The sequence below is a fragment of the Polypterus senegalus genome, chromosome 11 (assembly GCF_016835505.1).
Source record: "Polypterus senegalus isolate Bchr_013 chromosome 11, ASM1683550v1, whole genome shotgun sequence".
In the NCBI taxonomy this organism is placed as follows: Eukaryota; Metazoa; Chordata; class Cladistia; order Polypteriformes; family Polypteridae; genus Polypterus; species Polypterus senegalus.
The window spans coordinates 36,678,397-36,698,595 of NC_053164.1; the positions used below are offsets into that span (position 1 = coordinate 36,678,397).

General features: G+C 36.9%; 1 protein-coding gene across 1 annotated transcript in view; it reads right to left on the minus strand.

Moving 5' to 3' along the window:
- Positions 1 to 748: 748 nt before the first annotated feature.
- Positions 749 to 20,199, minus strand: part of zgc:152830 (uncharacterized protein LOC767682 homolog) — a 32,368-nt gene continuing 12,917 nt past the window's right edge. The window contains exons 8-17 of the mRNA XM_039768370.1: positions 14,784 to 14,883; positions 14,632 to 14,707; positions 13,811 to 13,896; positions 13,511 to 13,615; positions 6,452 to 6,527; positions 6,237 to 6,355; positions 5,745 to 5,828; positions 4,364 to 4,421; positions 4,041 to 4,222; positions 749 to 1,423 (exon numbers count right to left, since the gene is read on the minus strand). Of these exons, the coding sequence (XP_039624304.1) occupies positions 1,289 to 1,423; positions 4,041 to 4,222; positions 4,364 to 4,421; positions 5,745 to 5,828; positions 6,237 to 6,355; positions 6,452 to 6,527; positions 13,511 to 13,615; positions 13,811 to 13,896; positions 14,632 to 14,707; positions 14,784 to 14,883 (1,021 nt within the window). The 3' untranslated portion in view covers positions 749 to 1,288. The remainder of the gene's footprint in view (positions 1,424 to 4,040; positions 4,223 to 4,363; positions 4,422 to 5,744; positions 5,829 to 6,236; positions 6,356 to 6,451; positions 6,528 to 13,510; positions 13,616 to 13,810; positions 13,897 to 14,631; positions 14,708 to 14,783; positions 14,884 to 20,199) is intronic.

Sequence of the window (20,199 nt, forward strand, 5' to 3'; positions counted from 1 at the left end):
GGACACTAATTCTAGTCCACACAGCACAGATTATTTACACAGTCCAGAACAAATCTGCAACACAATCCCTTCTTTCAGCCAGTCCTTCTGCCTCCACTCCTCCATACAAGCTCCCTCTACTTCCTCCTGACTCAGCCATTGAGTGGGCGTGAATGGCTCCTTTTATGGGGCACCCAAAGGAGTCCAGGTGCCAAACGACCTTGTTCCGGCAGCACTTCTTGGTGGGGTGGTATTGCTGCCAAACAGGTCCCTGCAGGGTTGAGCTTTCCATGCATATAACCCGTGGGCCTGGTGGAAACTAAGAGGGCTGCCCTCTCCCCTGGTCCTTCCATGGTCAGGGCCTCCCGGCTGGGTAAGGACCCTGGCCATCCATCACACAGGTTAACTCAATCCGATGGGACTCTGCTGAACCTTTACTGCCAGCATTAGGAGAAAGACAAGAACACACCAGTTCATTTGCAGGGCACAAGCATACATAAATCCATATTTGCTCACTTTGGGGCCTATTTGTTTTAAGAGTTGCCAGTTAAACAAATTTGCATGCTTTTTTGGTTTGGAATAAAAACTAAAATCATACCAGAAGGAAACCCCATGCCAACATGGACAGAATTTACCACTTTCAGGAAGATATTAAACACATGTGGAGTTTGAATTCAGCACACAGGATCTGTGAGGTAATATCACAAATCGCTGCATCGCCATGATCAAAATTTAGCAGTTAAGAATGCAACAAAAAACAGCTATATTGAAGTAATTTATTAATTTTACTAAGAACATTAAAATACAACTCTTTTTCATCTGTAATTTCAAATATGAGCAAAAGAGTGAAGTGCTCAAGTAATACAAACCACCTAACAGAGTGCAAAAAAGTCAGAATTCAAAAGATCAAGATTAGCATCAGAAGTAATGGGAAATTGTGTTCAAAATGAGGAGTTTTAGATGACACAAACATTTCCGCAGAAAGGTGGAATGTGGTCACAAAAAAAAAAAAAAAAAAGCCAGTAATGTTGAAATGGCAGGAAAAAAATGTTAATGCTAAACACGTTATTTGGTCACCTAACTACAGACAGAGGCTGCTAAGGTCAGCTTAAGAAAATGAAGAAAATGGATTTGCACCAATGGAGTGCATGATAAGCACAAAGAGATGATATTCTAGCATACCCCTTATTGAAAACAAATCAATAAGATAAGCGCACACCCCCTCTGGCATCAGAAGAGGGATTTCTATTGCTTTTAACACACAAGATCCAATCCCAATCCCAGTTGGAAAAAGAACTTTATTTTTTTTTCAGAGACGATCCAGGATATATTTGGCGGCCATGGAAAGGATTGGTGCTCCAGTGGGAATGCCAGGGAAAGGTCCAGATGATCCAGCAATGTCCACATGTGAATATGGGAGTGGCTTGTCAGAGTCAATGCCATTCTGCAAAGAGATTATAAATACTGTACTTCATACAACTATACAATTTTAAATAAAGAAATGGCTGGCAGTATAACATTTTCTGAGCAAAGAATTACTGGCCAGAGTGTAGGGCTCAGCCCATTTATTGCCATTATTATGCACATTTTGGCCAAACTGACATATCACATCTGAACACATTAAGAGATACAATATTTTTTCCACCCTTCTATTTACCAAGGAATTCTGAGCAAATCACTTAACCGGTCTCTGCCTATTTTCGACATTCTATTTACTGACAGGTTAAGTGATTTGCTCACGGATTCAAAGTGAATTGAAGGCAGTGTTTAAAGTCCAGCACCTTAACCGCTACACATTATATCGTTCATGTTCTCCTGCAGACAGTCTTGGCCTATAATATACTTTTCACAGATGCTCCCATTAAAAATTCTTACAGCGATGAGATCATTTTTCAACGGTTAGCTCAAAAACATTTTTTCTACAGCTCTGTACAGGGCTCCTTGAGTTTCTGCAGTCACAAAAGCAAGTTAAAAAAACAAAAAAAAACCGCTAACATTCAGACTTGTAATGTGTGGAACAGGAAATCCTGATCTTTACACATTTGTAAGCCCTGGACAGCAAGTGTAATGCAAGTGACGTAAAGGCCATTTGTTGAATTAAAATGTAATGACCCATATATTAAAAATATCACCGGCTCCAGCACTGATCCCCGTTTTAACACCACCCAATTCTGATAAGGTTCCTCGTACCATAACCCTTCGCTTCCTGTGTATGAATTTTGTACCCATCTACACAATGCACCTTGAACACCCACTCCTTTTACTTTGATGCCTAGAAGTGTTAGATGACTTTGGTATTGATGCCAGCTTTCAGACCACAGTACCAGTACCAAAAATGGTTCTAAAGCAAGTAACGGATAACTCTCCAAAATTAAAGCCACATCCAGTTCTCATAGCTGTTTTTTTTTTCCCCTCCAGCCTTCAAGCATCTGGCCTCCCTAATCCCCTGTACAATCGTGTGTCTCCCTGCTATGCAATCACTAACAGAAGGTTTTTGTTAACCAGTCCTTTGGGTATCCAGCATGTTTATTTAAAAATACATATTTGTAGTTCCCCTTGGCGACTCGGACTATATGCAATTCGCATAAATTAGTGTAACAATCAAACAGCGAGGAGGTGGTGTTCCAATTGTGCTAAAAATGAGACTGTGAGGTGCTTGAAAACTACAGTTTAGATCAAGTAACAAAATTAAAGAAATGCTGTTACGATACAATTTTGAAAATGGGGGATTTCAGTACAAGTATACCATGCAACCCTAACGCCTAGTCGTTCACACGGGACCTTATAAAAAGTCTTCTACAAAGTCAAGGTAAGTTCTGTTATAAGCACCTCATCGATCATATCCCCTATTTTCTTCTACATAGAATTCCAGCATATCAGTGAAACACAATTTCCCATAACCCGTGTTCAATGATACACCTGTTGCTACAGATTTTTATTGACATCATTGCTCATTTTAAATATAAATCACCTAGCCTCGCAGTTTCTCAGATTGTTACGATACACACTTCTAAATACAAGAGTGTAGCTTCCTAGACTACAAGTATTGCATAGAGCATTTAACATTTGAAGATTCAAGTTGAAATGGTACTGTGCTGCAAACTAACAAGATTTCTGGGTGCATATCTTGTCATATGTGTTATCAGTATATACTATGCATGTTCTTCAGGAATATGAGTGGAATTTCTTCTTCCACATCCCAAAGATATTGTACGGTAGGTCAGGTATATTTAAATAGGCTTGTTCTGTGCAAGTGTGCCCAGTGATAAAATGTTGCCCTGTCCCAGTTTGGTTCGTGCCTTGCACCTCACTGTCCCATGACAATCGCCAAGATGGTTCAGATGCCACTATCAAGGATTCGGAGAGCGTGACCATAATGAACTTCTTAAACATTAGAGCACCAGTACATTAGCACCACTGCAGGTATTACTGGCAATACTGCTGGGTTTCTGCTTTTTCAGTGTAGTGTTTATGAGACAGACTTCCCATTACAGTAATCAGTTAACCTCCCAATTTATTGATGGATAATGCCTGAAATAAATTTGAGCACTTCTCAGCCATCATGCATTATAGACAATGAATTATTCAAGTGAATATGCATCTGCTATTAAGAACCAAAGGTGAATGACAATATATTGCCTGCATTTCAACATGTTTCTCAGACAGATGTAGACTAGTTGTCTCATCACAGTTTCTACAATTTTAGTATAGCGAGTAAAATATGACCCCATTCTAGAAGCTGGTTTGGTGCAAAGGTAGAGTTTTGCTGTGACTATTTTCTGGTTGGCTAGAAAAACAAGGTGAAATAGTCTCTCATGTTCATCACATTTTATTTACAGGAATAAAACCACAAAAGTTTATCAGAAGAAACGCCCCGTCATATTGCATAATGCTATAAAGCAATTACAGCAATATTCTATGTAGAGTGCAATTCAAAACCACTCCTCTCCTAATGCATCAAGTGTTATGGTGCTAGCTTATGGAGTCCATCACCAACTAGCAGAGAACAGAACACAAACACACAACAAACCAAATACAGTACTCTCTTCACCCAACCTTACCGCATCCAATCCAGACGCCATGATGAGAAAGGCTGCAGGTGTCTGGTGTCCCCTTGGGGTGGCACTAGAAGGTAGGTTATTACATTGGAGTATATCTTCATACTCAGACTTGCCCTTATGGAAGTCAAAGTCTTCACGACGAATAGTTGAAATCTCAAAAGGGTCACCAAGAGCATCACCCACTATAAAGGGCAAAAAGTAGTGAAATGTTATATATTGAAACAGACATTTAACTGTACACATTCATAGCAGGACTGCAGTCGTTAGAAGACTGTACTGTCAAAATATGCAGACAGCTTTGGTAAAATATGCCTTATCCTCACCCTCCTGCCACTGTTGTGCATTCCGAGATTTCCTGGCTGGCCCATTATCCATGATGATCTATTAGTATAATGCAAAACAGCAGCATTAGTATTCCATCAAATCTATTTATGAGAAGGCTTCAATACCTTTGCCATGTCTATCAACTCTAATTATTTTATAAATTAAAGCAGTTATACGTTAACTAAAGGAGAAATGTTTCATATTAGGTAAACTGTAGAAGCTTCAGCACAAAAGGCCATAGATTGAAATTCCACAGAATTATAAGAATTATTTGCCCAGGACAGATTGATATAACAAAAATAAGAGAGTTCTTAATTAATCACTATATGCCGATTAGTCCCAATGCCATAGCATAAAATCTTTGATACGACACGCCAGGAGTATTGATTACTGTGCTTTGCTCCTGAGCTAGAGGAATACTCTCAAACACACAGGGATGAAGTTTTTTGAATGATTTAAAAAGAAAATGATGTTATACACAAATATAGAAAGAGATCATATGTTCCTTTTTAAAGTCTAATTGAATTTGATCAGTGTAGATCTAGATACAATACTACAACATCTACATGAAAATTAACACTTTCCTTGGAATATTTATACATATTCAGTGCTTAACTCAACACCTGACAGCAAAAGTGGGACTCTGAAAGGTAAAAAGTTATTAGTGCTTGAAAAAGGCAGTGCAAAAAGATGCTTTAAGCATGTTTTATCTTTACAAAAAGGCAGTAATGGTATTATTCATTTTCTTGAAGGGGTGACCAGCTAAGCCGTATGGTAATGGTATGGTATGGGCGGTCTCATGGTCTGGAATCCCTACAGATTTTATTTTTTTCTCCAGCCGTCAGGAAATTTTTTTTTGTTTTTTCTGTCCCCCCTGGCCATTGGACCTTACTCTTATTCTATGTTAATTAATGTTGACTTATTTTGTTTTCTTATTGGGTCTTATTTTTCTATTCTTTATTATGTAAAGCACTTTGAGCTACTGTTTGTATGAAAATGTGATATATAAATAAATGTTGTTGTTCACATTATTCACAACTGCTGCATACAGAGAGAGAGAGCGCGAGAGAGAGAGACCCCCCTTGCTAGGAAGAAGGCAACTTGGGGCTATAGAAGGTGACACATTCAGTGACGTGAAGATCAAAATGTGGGCTTGTCTTTATTTTCCTATGAATTTTATACTGTCCAATTATTTCTATCCATGTTTTATAACAGATACAAATATATCAACCAATTTTCATCTTGAATTTCCGGAAACAGATTTAGGGGGTTCAAATAACAGTAAAGTTCCACTTTACATTACTCTCAAATCATCATTGGACATAGCTGGCAATGTGAAAGAGTTAATACCGCTAGGTTTTCTAGGCATGAAAAACTCACCGAATAATGGGGCCCCATGGCTCGAATAGCATGTCCTGTCAGGGTGGCAATTGTATACAACTCTGGAGCTACCTCAGTGAGGGCCTAGAAAAACAAGAAGAAAGTTATCAATCTTATAGGTTGCTGGGACTATGAATGAGATGGCACCAGAAAGCCCTCAAGCACCTTTGAGTAAAGTAGCAAGGCTTTTCTCAAACAAGGAGAAGAAGAGCAGACCTGGTGACTCATCCTAGTGCAAATCAGAAATACCACTCAGCAGCAATGAACAGAAAGGCAATGAGGGGCACACATCTCCAGTCATACATGACAACATAAAAACCAAGAGTGAAACATTCCAACTTCACATTATTGCCATCTCACTCAGGAGTGAAACCAGGGAACATGCCCAGTAGGGCCACTGATGTTTCCAGGAGTATCAAAATTAAATTTACTGCTCACTAATAGACACTTGAGAAACTAGTCAAAACACAAAAAATAAAATTTAAAAAGAACCTTTTCTTTCATTTCGCAGAGCAGGTCAGCCATCACCATTCGGCCCTCTGCATCGGTGTTTCCTACCCGAATCCTTTTCTGTGCTCGAGATATGATCAGTTCATCAGACACATAGCAGTCTATGACACAAAATACAAATTAAGAACCCAAGTACTAGGCAATAGCTAACTCTGGATATGTCCAGGACCTTTTTCACACTGCCAGACCAAACTTACCAGCACCCACACTGTTTCGCACCATTGTCATTGCTCCCAGAACACGTAACTTTTTGGGTTTCAGTTGAGCCAGGACCTAGGGTAGAGCGAGCAAGAGAGAAAAGAAAGCTGGAGTTTACAAGCAGTAAAAATAAGTTAATTCTAGAGATGAAATGTAACAATGAAAAGGAGGTGTGCACCATCAGGAATTTTAATAGTCCAAAGGAACATTGCCATTACAATCTTATCAGTGTAAGAGTGTTACAGATATTGAGCAGCATTCTATGGGATACTTGTATATCCATAGTTACCATAATGAAACCTTCAACATGTCTTGTGGTAGGTTAATAAAGGTAGAAGAATCTTTTACATAGAAGTGGGAAAGTGCAACAAATGGAGCTATGTATAAGTTAATGAACGGAGTAAGATGTTGAAAAATAGAATTGTTAGATGTGACTACGGGTCTACTAGGGGCAATACTATAACTCTTATGTATCTTTGGTAATAAAAAAAATTAAAAAAAGGCAATCGGGGATATGGATTGGATAAAAATGTTTGTCTTGTTATTGGTTACTTTAATGTTCTAATTAAACAATTATAACTCAAGCTTGATCTGTTAATTTTTAGGGGTAGGGTTCTTTTTTAACAATTGTTTTAAATAGCTCCAATTTAACAATTTTGGCTTGCTTGACTCTGATCTGGTTTACCAAAGTGGACATTAAATAAGCAGGTATTTGCAGTCAAAAAAAACAAAAAAAAAAACTCTTAAGAGTTAAGGTGTACTTTTTTTTTTTTTTTTTTTTAAAAACACTAAATGCTAATAACTGGCTATTTTACTGTACAAAACACTATTACATATATTATAAATAATCTCAACCATCCTGCACAATAGTTTTTTGTTACTCCTCCTTTCTAGCATATGGTACAGGACATTCAAGGACAGTTTCTCACTACAGGCTGTAAGGTTACTAAACAGCTAGTCATAACAGTAGATGCTTTATGGAATTCTGAAGGTAGAATATGTAATTGCATATATATGTTGTATTCCATGTATACTTTTGTTGGTATTGCATATCTCCTCAGAATAATGACAGTAATACAAATTAGGATATACAGCGCATCACTTTTTCCACATTTTGTTATGTTACAGCCTTATTCCAAAATGGATTAAATTCATTTTTTTCCTCAGAATTCTACACACAACACCCCATAATGACAACGTGAAAAAAGTTTGAGATTTTTGTGAATTTATTAAAAATAAAAAAAACTGAGAAATCACATGTACATAAGTATTCACAGCCTTTGATATGAAGCTCAAAATTGAGCTCAGGTGCATCGGGTTTCCCCTGATCATCCTTGAGATGTTTCTGCAGCTTAATTGGAGTCCACCTGTGGTAAATTCAGTTGATTGGACATGATTTGGAAAGGCACACACCTGTCTATATAAGGTCCCACAGTTGACAGTTCATGTCAGAGCACAAACCAAGCATGAAGTCAAAGGAATTGTCTGTAGACCTTCGAGACAGGATTGTCTTGAGGCACAAATCTGGGGAAGGTTACAGAAAAATTTCTGCTGCTTTGAAGGTCCCAATGAGCACAGTGGCCTCCAACATCCGTAAGTGGAAGAAGTTCGAAACCACCAGGACTCTTCCTAGAGCTGGCCGGCCATCTAAACTGACTGATCGGTGGAGAAGGGCCTTAGTCAGGGAGGTGGCCAAGAACCCGATGGTCACTCTGTCAGAGCTGCAGAGGTCCTCTGTGGAGAGAGGAGAACCTTCCAGAAGGACAACCATCTCTGCAGCAATCCACCAATCAGGCCTGTATAGTAGAGTGGCCAGACGGAAGCCACTCCTTAGTAAAAGGCACATGGCAGCCCACCTGGAGTTTGCCAAAAGGCACCTGAAGGACTCTCAGACCATGAGAAACAAAATTCTCTGGTCTGATGAGACAAAGATTGAATTCTTTGGTGTGAATGCCAGGTGTCACATTTGGAGGAAACCAGGCACCCCTCATCACCAGGCCAATACCATCACTACAGTGAAGCATGGTGGTGGCAGCATCATACTGTGGGGATGTTTTTCAGCGGCAGGAACTTGGAGACTAGTCAGGATAAATTAAAAGATGACTGCAGCAATGTACAGAGACATCCTGGATGAAACCCTGCTCCAGAGCGCTCTCGACCTCAGACTGGGGCGACGGTTCATCTTTTAGCAGGACAACAACCCTAAGCACACAGCCAAGATATCAATGGAGTGGCTTCAGGACAACTCTGTGAATGTCCTTGAGTGGCCCAGCCAGAGCCCAGACTTGAATCAGATTGAACATCTCTGGAGAGATCTTAAAATGGCTGTACACCAACGCTTCCCATCCAACCTGATGGAGCTTGAGAGGTGCTGCAAAGAGGAATGGGAGAAACTGGCCAAGGATAGGTGTGGCAAGCTTGTGGCATCATATTCAAAAAGACTTGAGGCTGTAATTGCTGCCAAAGGCGCATCGACAAAGTATTGAGCAAAGGCTGTGAATACTTATGTACATGTGATTTCTCAGTTTTTTATTTTTAATAAATTTGCAAAAACCTCAAGTAAACGTTTTTCACGTTGTCATTATGGGGTGTTGTGGGTAGAATTCTGAGGAAAAAAATGAATTTAGGAATAAGGCTGTAACATAACAAAATGTGGAAAAAGTGATGCGCTGTGAATACTTTCCGGATGCACTGTAATTGTACCATAACCACATGACATAACCCAAAACCTTGAGCTTGAATACTTCACCTCTCAAAAGGGCAAAAACATTTATAGTGCTAATAAAAAGCTACAAACTGCACAATTCAAACATAAAAGCTAAATTTAATTAGTGTATCCTCTGTTTGAGACAGCACAGTTGTGCAGCAGTACTAGGTATGGAGTTTGTGTATAGAGTGGTACTACGTATGGAGTTTGCACATTCTGCCTGGTATGTTTGGACTAACTTGGATTTAAGTGAGTTGCCACGTGTCTGTCATTTTCAAGCTCACATTTACCTACAGAATTATAGAGCTTCAAGATTTTTTTCTTGTATTATGTAGCACATTATATATCATTTAAATAAAAGGTAAGCAGCGAGTGAGAACATCATAATTAAAAAAACGTACAGTACAATGATATAAATTACCAACACATGAAAGGTAAAAAAAAAAGTATTCTCTCATGTGCAGAGTACAATGAAATCCTTAGTTGAATGCCCAATCAACATACAACACCTAGTGATTAACACAATAGATTTAGCCAATTGAGCATTGCCAATCCACCTAACTTACATGTCTTTGGAGTGTTGGAGGAAACCTTTGGAGACACAGGGAGAACATGCATGCTCCAAGCAGGCAGGACCCAGGACACGAATACCGGCCTCCTTGTTGCGCAGCAGCAGTGCTATCACTGTGCCATCCACATCACAGTATAGTTAGATAATCAAATCTCATTTTAAAACTAGACATTAAGCCCGTTACAATAACGCTAGAACAGTAGTGCATAAACATTAGTAGGAACAGTCTATATTAAATGGCAAGGGACCTTGTATGTGGCTGTAATATGCGTCACTGTATTGTGTGCCTTTAATTTTCTCTCTCAGAAATACTGGGTGTTGTATTTCCGTAAAATGCCTGTAATTTTGTCTGACAGTAATACAGTGGAACCTCGGTGGAACCGAAGTAATTTCCTCCATAGGATTGTATGTAAATACAATTAATCCGTTCCAGACCGTACGAACTGTATGTAAATATATATATATATTTTTTAAGATTTTAAAGCGCAAATATAGTTAATTATACCATTGAATGCACAGCGTAATAGTAAACTAAATGTAAAAACCATTGAATAACACTAACAAAACCTTGAACAACAGAGAAAACTAACACTGCAAGAGTTTGCGCTATAGCCTTACGACCCGCTCGCTAAAAACACCTTAACCTTCTTAATGAGTTTTAAGCACCGGAAAAAAATGAACATTTGAAAAATCCGTAAGCTAATAAATAACCAAGAAAAGTAACATTGCAACAATGCACGCATGCGCCTGTGTGTGTGTGTGTGTCTGTCTGTCTGTCTCTCTCTCTCTCTCTGCACACACAGGGAATGCATAGGAAGAGACTAAACACGTGCCATGTGGTCCCGCGCATGCGCACTTCACCAGAAGACACACACACACGGACAAACACAAGGGTTTTATTAAAGACGATGGATACTTTCTTTAAATAATTTTGCATATGTATTAATTAACTAAAGATTTCAACAGTTGTTTAGAATGCTTTGCATTGGCAGAAACTTAAGTTTTATCACTTATTTGTGAACTAACTGGCTGCATCACCCACCCTTCCATGACTTAACACATAGCTCATCAAGGTAGCTGGATGAAGGCACTGCCAGTATTCTCACTGGAACTTTGAAGAATGAGTGAGAGTCAGTTAGACTGTTCTGACCATCAGAGATACCCAAGTAGTGGTTCAGCTAAACTAAAGCACTGCAACTTTTTTTTTTTTTTTTGCTTTTTATGGTACAATACTTTGCTTGTTATTTCTAGTTAACAAAAGTAAATAGAAATATAGAAGATAGTAATAAAAGATTCTAAATAAAATATGTAAGAATTACATATTCATGTATTTTCTATCCATTACTGACAGCTACACACAGAGGGACAAAGTAGTAGACAGTTCATTGTAAAAGAGACATTGCCTTGGCATAATTGTTTAGTATTGTGAAATAATGTGCTTCTGACATTCAGTATAGTGCAAGGCAAGCGGCTGCGATAGAAAATGTTGTTCATTCTGTAGAATTGTATATTGATGGTGTTCTCTAACGTCACACTCATTCTGCATTTCAGTTAAAACTCGGGCAGTAAAAAATGAAAGATAGCCTTTAAATATGCACTATTATTTGAACTCTTGCTTCTATGTTTGGTGTTTCATGTAACTAAACAGGAATTGCTTTACTTTCTCTGTCTTGTTATGGTGTGTTATAATAGGAAAGTAAAGTATACTAGTAAAGTAAAGTGCAGTAGTGGGGTGTAGTGTCTTTTTTTTTTAAAAGCAAAACACAATCTGCAATCATAGAGAAGGAGTTTTGTCAAGGTTTCGAATATTTTAATGCTTCTGACGTTGCATACAAAATTTCCAGTAAAAAAAAAAAAGAAACCACAAAAGTGAAGTAGGCACTAATTTATATATAGGATTAAAATGTAACAAATCCAGTTTCCTAAAGTGCCCCTTATTCTCTTTAGAGCCACTGCACACCAAAAGGTCTGTGCATATAGTGCAATGCACCTAACACTGCAAACTATAATGACATGTAAACTACCTTTGGTAGTTTTTATCTTGTATAATGTTTCTTAGTAGGCGATATCTTCTCATCTTCTGTGTTGCCATGTCACAAGGAAACAGTAAATGGGTTGTATATCCATGATGGCACACAGCCAAAGAGTTAAAAAGTTAAAGCAATCTTAACTCTGTTATCACATATTTTATGTTAAGCCTCCTGTCCTAGCCATCAAAGATTTATCTAATTCATGCATCTCATGTAGCACACCGTTACATCTCTGCCCTTCTAAAATAAAATCCTAACAGCTATGATCAACCAAAGATGCCTTCATCATTGGCCATAACATCAGTAGACTTACTATATATTTACTGTATACCATATGATAAAACACTTAAGGATAGATCATCACTTGGATGGATAGTTCACAGAGATGTGAAAACAAATAGTGTATGGCACACTCAAAACCAATGAGAGGAATGGGTGACTCAGTCTGGGAGAGCAGATGCACCCGTTTCTTCCACATCTATAGGGCAAGTTATGGAAAGAATAAATGGACAGTGGGTGTCACAGGCTGAGGTTTTGGAGCACAGTAGAAATGGGAAAGTTGGCATCAGATTGGGTGGCATGGTAGAAAGAACATTATGTATTTCAGCCTGGATTTGTCCTATGGGTCTGGCACTGGACAAGCCAAAATGTGCATTGAAACTAGGATGAGGACCACCTCAGCATGGAAAGACCAGATAGATAGATAGATAGATAGATAGATAGATAGATAGATAGATAGATATGAAAGGCACTATGTAACAGATAGATAGACAGATATGAAAGGAAGTATATAATAACTGCTGCTTCAATTTGTTTCCCCCCCAAAAACTGCACCCCTCCCATTTTTTTTGCCAGCCACCACTGTATACAAGTATATGCCCATTCAACATGCAATGATAAGTGAAGCAAAATGACACCTTTTATTGGATAACTGAACAGATTACAATACGGAAGCTTTCGAGGCAGCTGCATGTTGAATGGCTAACGTGGTACATCATCCTACTACTATAACCATTCAACATGATAAGACCAAGAAAGTACATGAATAAAATCCATAATTTGGTCAAGGAAAAAATGTTCACTTTTGAGTGACAAAATACTGCCTTGACTTAGTAATTAAATAAATGCTACCACAGTGAGACAATTTAGCCATTCTAGTTACCTAATATCATACCTTATTTTAAGTTATAAAATAAGGTAATTTTTTCACACACATTTTCATAAAAACTGTGCTATAATTTATCCAGTTGTAAGATTTTTAAATTTGATTCCATTTATTTTCACTGTATTGTTGAGTATAAATGGTACTTGTTGCTTGTCCCATTAGTGCAAAAAGAGCAACAATACAATACAGCATAGAATGATACAGCTAATGCAACCCATTAAAACTGAGCAATTACAAGTATCGAAATGTAACATGCCCAAATATATTCAGTTAAGAGTCACAGGGAGCATGACTAGTTAAAAAGGAAGTTTCAGGTTTAACACATATATACATATACATATACACATATACACACACAAATTCATATTCCTGATCCATCACACATACTTTTTTCAGTTTCAACATAATTGTAGTCTCCAAGTCCCAAGGACTTTAAACATTTTATGAATTTCTGAACTACTCCAGAACAAAACTGACATGTTGTTTGAAAATATGCTAATGTATTTTGTGATTCTCTAACAATAACTTTATTAACACTCTATACATAAAAATTGTGCATGCCTTTCCTTTTCTGTTTTCAGTTACCTGAAAGAATCCTGCAACTGCAGCAGCACCACACTTGTCACGATGCATTCCTGCCATGATTCCTCCGGCCTTAATATCTGCTCCACCAGTGTCATAGGTGATTCCCTATGGATTATATATAAAAAAAAAAAAAAAGATACAGTGTATATTATAGTAGTACAAATACATGTATACACACACAGTTACATAAAAAAAAAATCATTCATTTATACTCCGTACACAAATTTATTCAAGAAGTCTACGGATCTAAACAACACCTCTGCGGGTGACAGAAATTCATAAAAATCCCATCACACATACCTTTCCAACCAGGAGCACAGTTTTGTCAATGGTACCCTCTCCTGTGTACTCCAGTTTGATCACACGAGCGCGATGACGGGGCACAGCTGAAACAAAAACGCACACTTCTGTTCACAGGTCTCAAAAATGCAATGGCCCACTGTAAATATTTCAAGGGCTGGAACTAAAAGCTGGTTTACTCTGAAACCCGGAGGTAGCCATTTAAACATACGTACGTACATTTGTACAGAAACTAATACGTTACTATATTGCCATACCAATGTAATAATAAAAATGAACTCAAACAGCATATGGGTAACAGTACTCGTTACTGAGCAACAGTTTTCAAACAATACATTTAACAAAAATTCATATACATTAAATTATGGTAGAAAACTCTAAAAGCCAAAATGTTAGGTTCATTTATTTTATTGGATTTAATAAGATAAACTTTATTAATCCCATGGGGAAATTTAGATGCATACAGGAGCCTAAACATTAAAAAAAACTAGGATAAAGACTCACATATGGATAATACAACCAATTAATCAATTGATAACTAAATAAATAAAAATAAACTTAATGAGTACAATGGATGGAGACATTTAATTGCCTCATAGCAGTGGGCAGAAAAGACCCTTAGATACTCTAAGCTCACAATGGTGGAATTAGCCTGTGGCTAAAATAGATCCATGAGAGTGCCTCCTGAATGTGATGGAGAGGATTTTTCCATGAAGGTATCACATTTTGCTTAGTATAGCTGATACACAAATGATTTGATTAAATTTGATAGTAACAATATCTGATGTGTAAATTATTAACATATACTTTAAGTAACTTACTGTTGGCACAGCGATTGACAGCAGCTAAGCAGGGGTATTCCTTTTCCAGTTCCTTGATTTCACCGACTATGGAAACCTGCATACAGGCAAAGCATTTTTAGATTCTGTACAATGACACCTCTCCCAGCACCTTCTGAATTTCAAGCAGTCACCTTAACAGGTGTGTTTGTAAAAAGTTCCTGTATATACTCTGCCACCTTGGGTGCTGCCATTCTCTCTGGATCTGACCCACCAATGTCTCGATATGCAACTCTGCAAAATAAAGAAATACAGGAGGGCTGTAGAGGTGGACGGTATACCTTAATAACTGTGAGTAAGGGTGCAGCATTGCACCAAGATCGGAGTTTTGCAGTATTGTTGATACCAGAAGAAGTTGAACCACAAATAACCTCTTCAAGACCATCAAAAGTTGAACTTAAAATCTAAACTGAGTGCTATTAAGCAGGTTATGAAAATGTAAAATTACAAATATTTATTTGTTAATATAGTATCTTCCTGTGTTTTCTTATTTAAACAGAAAGCTCTTGTTATTGAAACCCAACAAAAACTTATGACTTTAAAAACATATTTTTGTTTGTTAATTAGAAGAATGTTTATAATGAAACTAATAGAAGAATTCTTTTGTTCTTCAGCACTACACTTTTCCATGTACACTGTCAGCAAACCACTAATTGAATAATGTGGTGTGTAATTAAGATATTTTAGTCACCTATGCCATGATGATCCATTCACTGGTGCTTTACTCAAGAGAAGAGTTCCCCATCCCCCCAACCATGACTGCCACCACAGGTGCCTGTTGTTCTGTAGCCCTATATTATCACACCATAGACGCAGGTCCAATGTGTAGTGCTGACATTAATTAATTTAGCAGGTTTCACTCCTAGTAACTTTAGTTTAATTTCTGTAAGGTAGCTGTCCGATACCAATTTGCTTTAATGGAGCACTACAGTCTTTAGTCTACCAATGTACATTTCAATACCTCTTACCATCAGCTATTTACAAACAGCCAGGTTAATTGTTTGTGCCTCACATGGGACATTTACTACTTTTAGATGATGCTGTATGACATTTATAATTCCCCACATCAGTTTTAACTGCGAGCACAGATTCATATTTAATATTAAATTCACTTAATATGCCTTCGATACAAGAAGCAACATTTTTGGCATGGTGGCTTTCCTTTAACTCTCTTGTTTTTAGCACAGCATCCTGTAAATCCCAGTTATCATCAATAAAGTGTGAAGTCACCATCACATAGGCTTTTGTTGGGAGAGATGTCCACCAGCCTATGGTAAGTGCAGCATCCTTACCAAAAAGCACTGTGATAAAGTTTGCTTTAGTTTTCTCATGTAGTTTTACAAATTCAATCAGTATGTACTCTTCAAATGTGACATTGTATCTTGACTAACTTGTGGATTAACTCTTGAAATCCACTTCCCTGTAGAATGTTTTCTGGACACTTATCTTTGCATATGAATTTAAACAGCTCCTCACTAATGAAGCTTTGCCAAATTGCTGTTAAACCATGTTCTGCTGATCAGGAGAAAAGTGCCGTCAAGCGAAGCCATTTTTACTAGGGTTCCTCAGACTCCAATGCCCTTAAAGTGCGCCCTTAAATTACTTGTCATTGAATGGTATTTCAACTCAGTTTTGCAAATTCTACAGAGCACACCAGCTTTCTGTAGAATCTTTCCATTAATACTGTAGAACAGATGGCAAACGTTACTTTTCAGATGACCTGATGTGGCGATTTCTTCCGCTACCTTAGTTTTTCCGTCAATCATGCAAGCCTATAATCACATGAAACAAGTCAAAAAGGCCTTTTGAAAATTTTCATCAAAATTGTGCACTTTAACAGCATGCCAAAAGTGGTTATACTTTCAATTGTGTGTCTTAGCATTCGAGTATTTGTTTTCAAATATATTTAAATTATACTCTTTGAATTGCAAAGTTTGCTCTGGCAGACCTAGTATGAAACAAAACATCTTCAACTCCATCCTTTCTAATCCTGATGACATACACCATTAACATACATGGACCAAAAGATTTGAAAGTAATGCTTACTATTGTCTAATAATAACCTTATATATACTTAAAAGTTTTCTCCTACCTTTCTTAAAAACTTCATGGTGCCCATTTCCCTTGTTGCCCAAAGCATGCGTCCTTTAATGTTTGTAAAAGGCTTTTGTGAGCATTCTGCAGAAAGTGTACTTTAGTTTGAACTGATCTCGTCAAAAGTTGATTGTTTAAAGTTTTGATGAGAAAAAGAAATTTAATGCGTCATCACATAATACAAAATCGAACAATGTGAAATACAAACTTTAATTTATTAATATTAAAGGTAGTTGGAGCCCTACTGCCATCCAATTCCGCTGTCCAGGATTATTATTATAGCATGTATTTTGTGCAGTAGACACGTGTTTATATAAATTTGGTTTCTGAAACAAACACACTGTCAGTTGTAGTACATGTAGGCTATCTGCTACTTAACTATATGTAAACATTCATATTTAGCCCACGTGGATTGATCATGAACTTTTTGGTCATAACCACTTCTTTTTGTTTATTGTGTAAATGTGATGCTGCCTCTGTTACTCCATCTTTGTCATCTTTTTCTATTTCTGTAGCTGTTCTGCTGCATGCCATCTGTGTCAAAAGGTAACAGAACGCTCACACTCCCCACCATGTGCATCACTTTAGTGACAAGTAACAAAAGGAACTTCCTGATGTGCTCAACCATGGTCAAAATGATATACAAAAATTTCTCCCTGTTGACAAATCTCTACTGGTGTCTTGTTTATTCCAGTGTACTGTGCACCATTGCTATATGGATTAAATTATGTACTTAACACTAGTCCAGAAGACTGGGTTCATATTAATAATAAATTAAAATTAATATTAATAATATGAACCCTGACTACTTCAAAATAGAAGACACAACTAGACAAGGGTGCCCATTATCCCCATGCCTTTTGTGATTGCCTTTGAACCATTATTAACTATTCTTTTTTCGAAAATAAGGGATTATAAAGGAAACGACTAACAGAAAAAAGATAGCTTTTCCTGCTGATTACATAGTGCTTTATATCTTAGACCTACGAGTATCTACACCATTAGCATTAAACCTGCCAGAAAATTTTCATAGGTCCTCTGGATTCAAAATTACTTTGAAAAGCAGCATGTATTTTATAGTGAATTTTATGCAATGTTAGACAAGGCTGGTTAATTATTCAGTGATAGCATAAGGACAGTTTACATGTATGAGAAAAATTACAAGGAATCAAACATTTCTTTAAAAACCACATCTTTCATAGTATAATGGAAAACATCAAACAAAATACATTGTCAAAATGAACAGCTCCCCCCTAAAGATCATATAATTTTCAGAGTACTTCTATAAACATTAACAAATCTTTCTTAAAGCCATTTATCTCATTTGTAACATGAATCATCACAAACTCAAAATGGCCATGCACCAAAAAGGCAACTTTACATAAATCTTCTGCTGGGCCTGAAGCATACATACAATAAAATATTGTTAACTGTCAGCAGTTAACTAATCTGCACCTGCTTAGTTATCAAAAGAACTCTTGGCTTAAATCTTCTTTGTACACTGTGCTCTGTGGTTCAGTCAGTGGTAACTATGCACAAATTACCAGCAATCCAGTGGGCCATCATTTACTAAGCTACAAATTCGATATTCCAGATACACTCTTTTTCTTCTATTTACAACTCAGAAACTTTGCTAAAAATAGCCTAATCAATTTTTCGTGTGATGATACTGGTTAGTGTGGATGAAGATTCAGACAACTACAATTACTTCTATAGCACATTCTCATACACAACATGTAGCTCAAACTGTTTTAAAAGATGTTAAAGAAAAAAATAATAAAAAAACTAAAACCAATTTTTTTAGAAATAATTACCAAAGATAATAAATAAGAATGAATGAATGAATATGCAGATAAGATTTAAGTCCTTAAAAATGGATTCAATTAATTAATTCATTTAGGTCTCTACTAATTGTAACAACAAGTCTGATACTATGACCATGAAAAAGAGAAAAGCAAAATAAAACTTACATCCTCAATATTTTCTGGGATTTGAACAATAACGATAATTAGACAGTATTTTCCATCCTTTAACAATGCATTTGTAAACATCTTATTGACCTAGCTTGGTCTTGATAATAGAGTCTTAATTGTAGCTTAATAATGAGATTAATGGAAAGAACAGTTAAAGAAAACAGGTCTTATTTACTTAAAACTAAAGTAAAATAACACAAAACATTAAAATCACCAGTCAAAGTATTACTGAGATCAAACAGTGCAAGTATGAGTAAATCATTTCAAAGTGGCCTACAGGATTTACACAAAAAATTGCACTAAGTCCAACAAAACTATTATAATGAAAACATTTTAAATAGAACTTACCCTTAATGTAAATAAGATATGAAATACAGGGCATGAACATTACAGTATGGATAAACTGCTTTGCTGTAAAGTGAATTGTGCAGCATGCAAGCAAGAACAAAAATCTAACATACTGTACTATAGTGTAAAAATCCAAAGTTCTGTCTAATATTACACAGGAAAAAACTATAGCATTTGTAAACAATTCTGAAATATATTGCATTCCTAGCAAAAAAAAAAAAATCCTCAAACCTATAACATTTTTAAACAAATTACTAACTTCAGGTTCTGTGCAATACTGCATAAAGATATCAGAAAATATAAAACAATTGTAAAATGCTACTAAGGAAACTTCAAGTTGTGTGACAGAATCACTGATCTGTCCATAGCATCTGGCTCCACTACAGGACAATTACATTTCCACTGGTGCTGAAAGACCTTTCAGAAGGACTGCTTGAGGCAGGGATGCACAGGTACTTTTTTGCAAATTTCCACCACTCAAGTTCCACCACTTTGTGCTTTGCACCACTCAAGTGGATTTACATCACTGTCCACCTCGGGTATCATTAAGTAGCTCAAGTTGATCTTTTTTTCAGTGGCAGTGTACAGAGACTCACCTTCTCTTAATTCCTGTGTGTGTTTTTTTTTTTTTTTTTTTAAATAGCTGCTAAAAGACTTTTTTTGCTCCTTCTGTTGTGTCATCACAGCGGGGTGAGGAGGCAGAGATTTGTATGAGTGTTTTAAATAAGGAAAGAAAAAAAAAAAAAAGTGCTTTGGAATCAAGAACCCTCAACCAAGATGGCTTGCAAAATAAAACATGCCCAATTATTTCTTGCAGAAAAAAAATAATCCTTTCAAATGAATTACATTAATTGTTTGAACAGATTTTTTTTTTGCCCGACACCTACATAGGGGACTCCGTACTAGATGGTTGTCTAGCCATCTTTAGCAGCAAATGATTTCTGAAACAGTTTGCAGATTGCCATCTTTTAAGCAACATCAGTATTTTCAAAGCCAAACCACTTCCATGTGAGTGAAGATGATCCACATATTGCAATTAAATCTAACAACATAGCTTGCAAGGCCGTTTTGCCAAATCAATTTTAGGCAGCTACTCCAGCTTCACTTGTGGTGCGCTGAACGTGTATGCATGCAT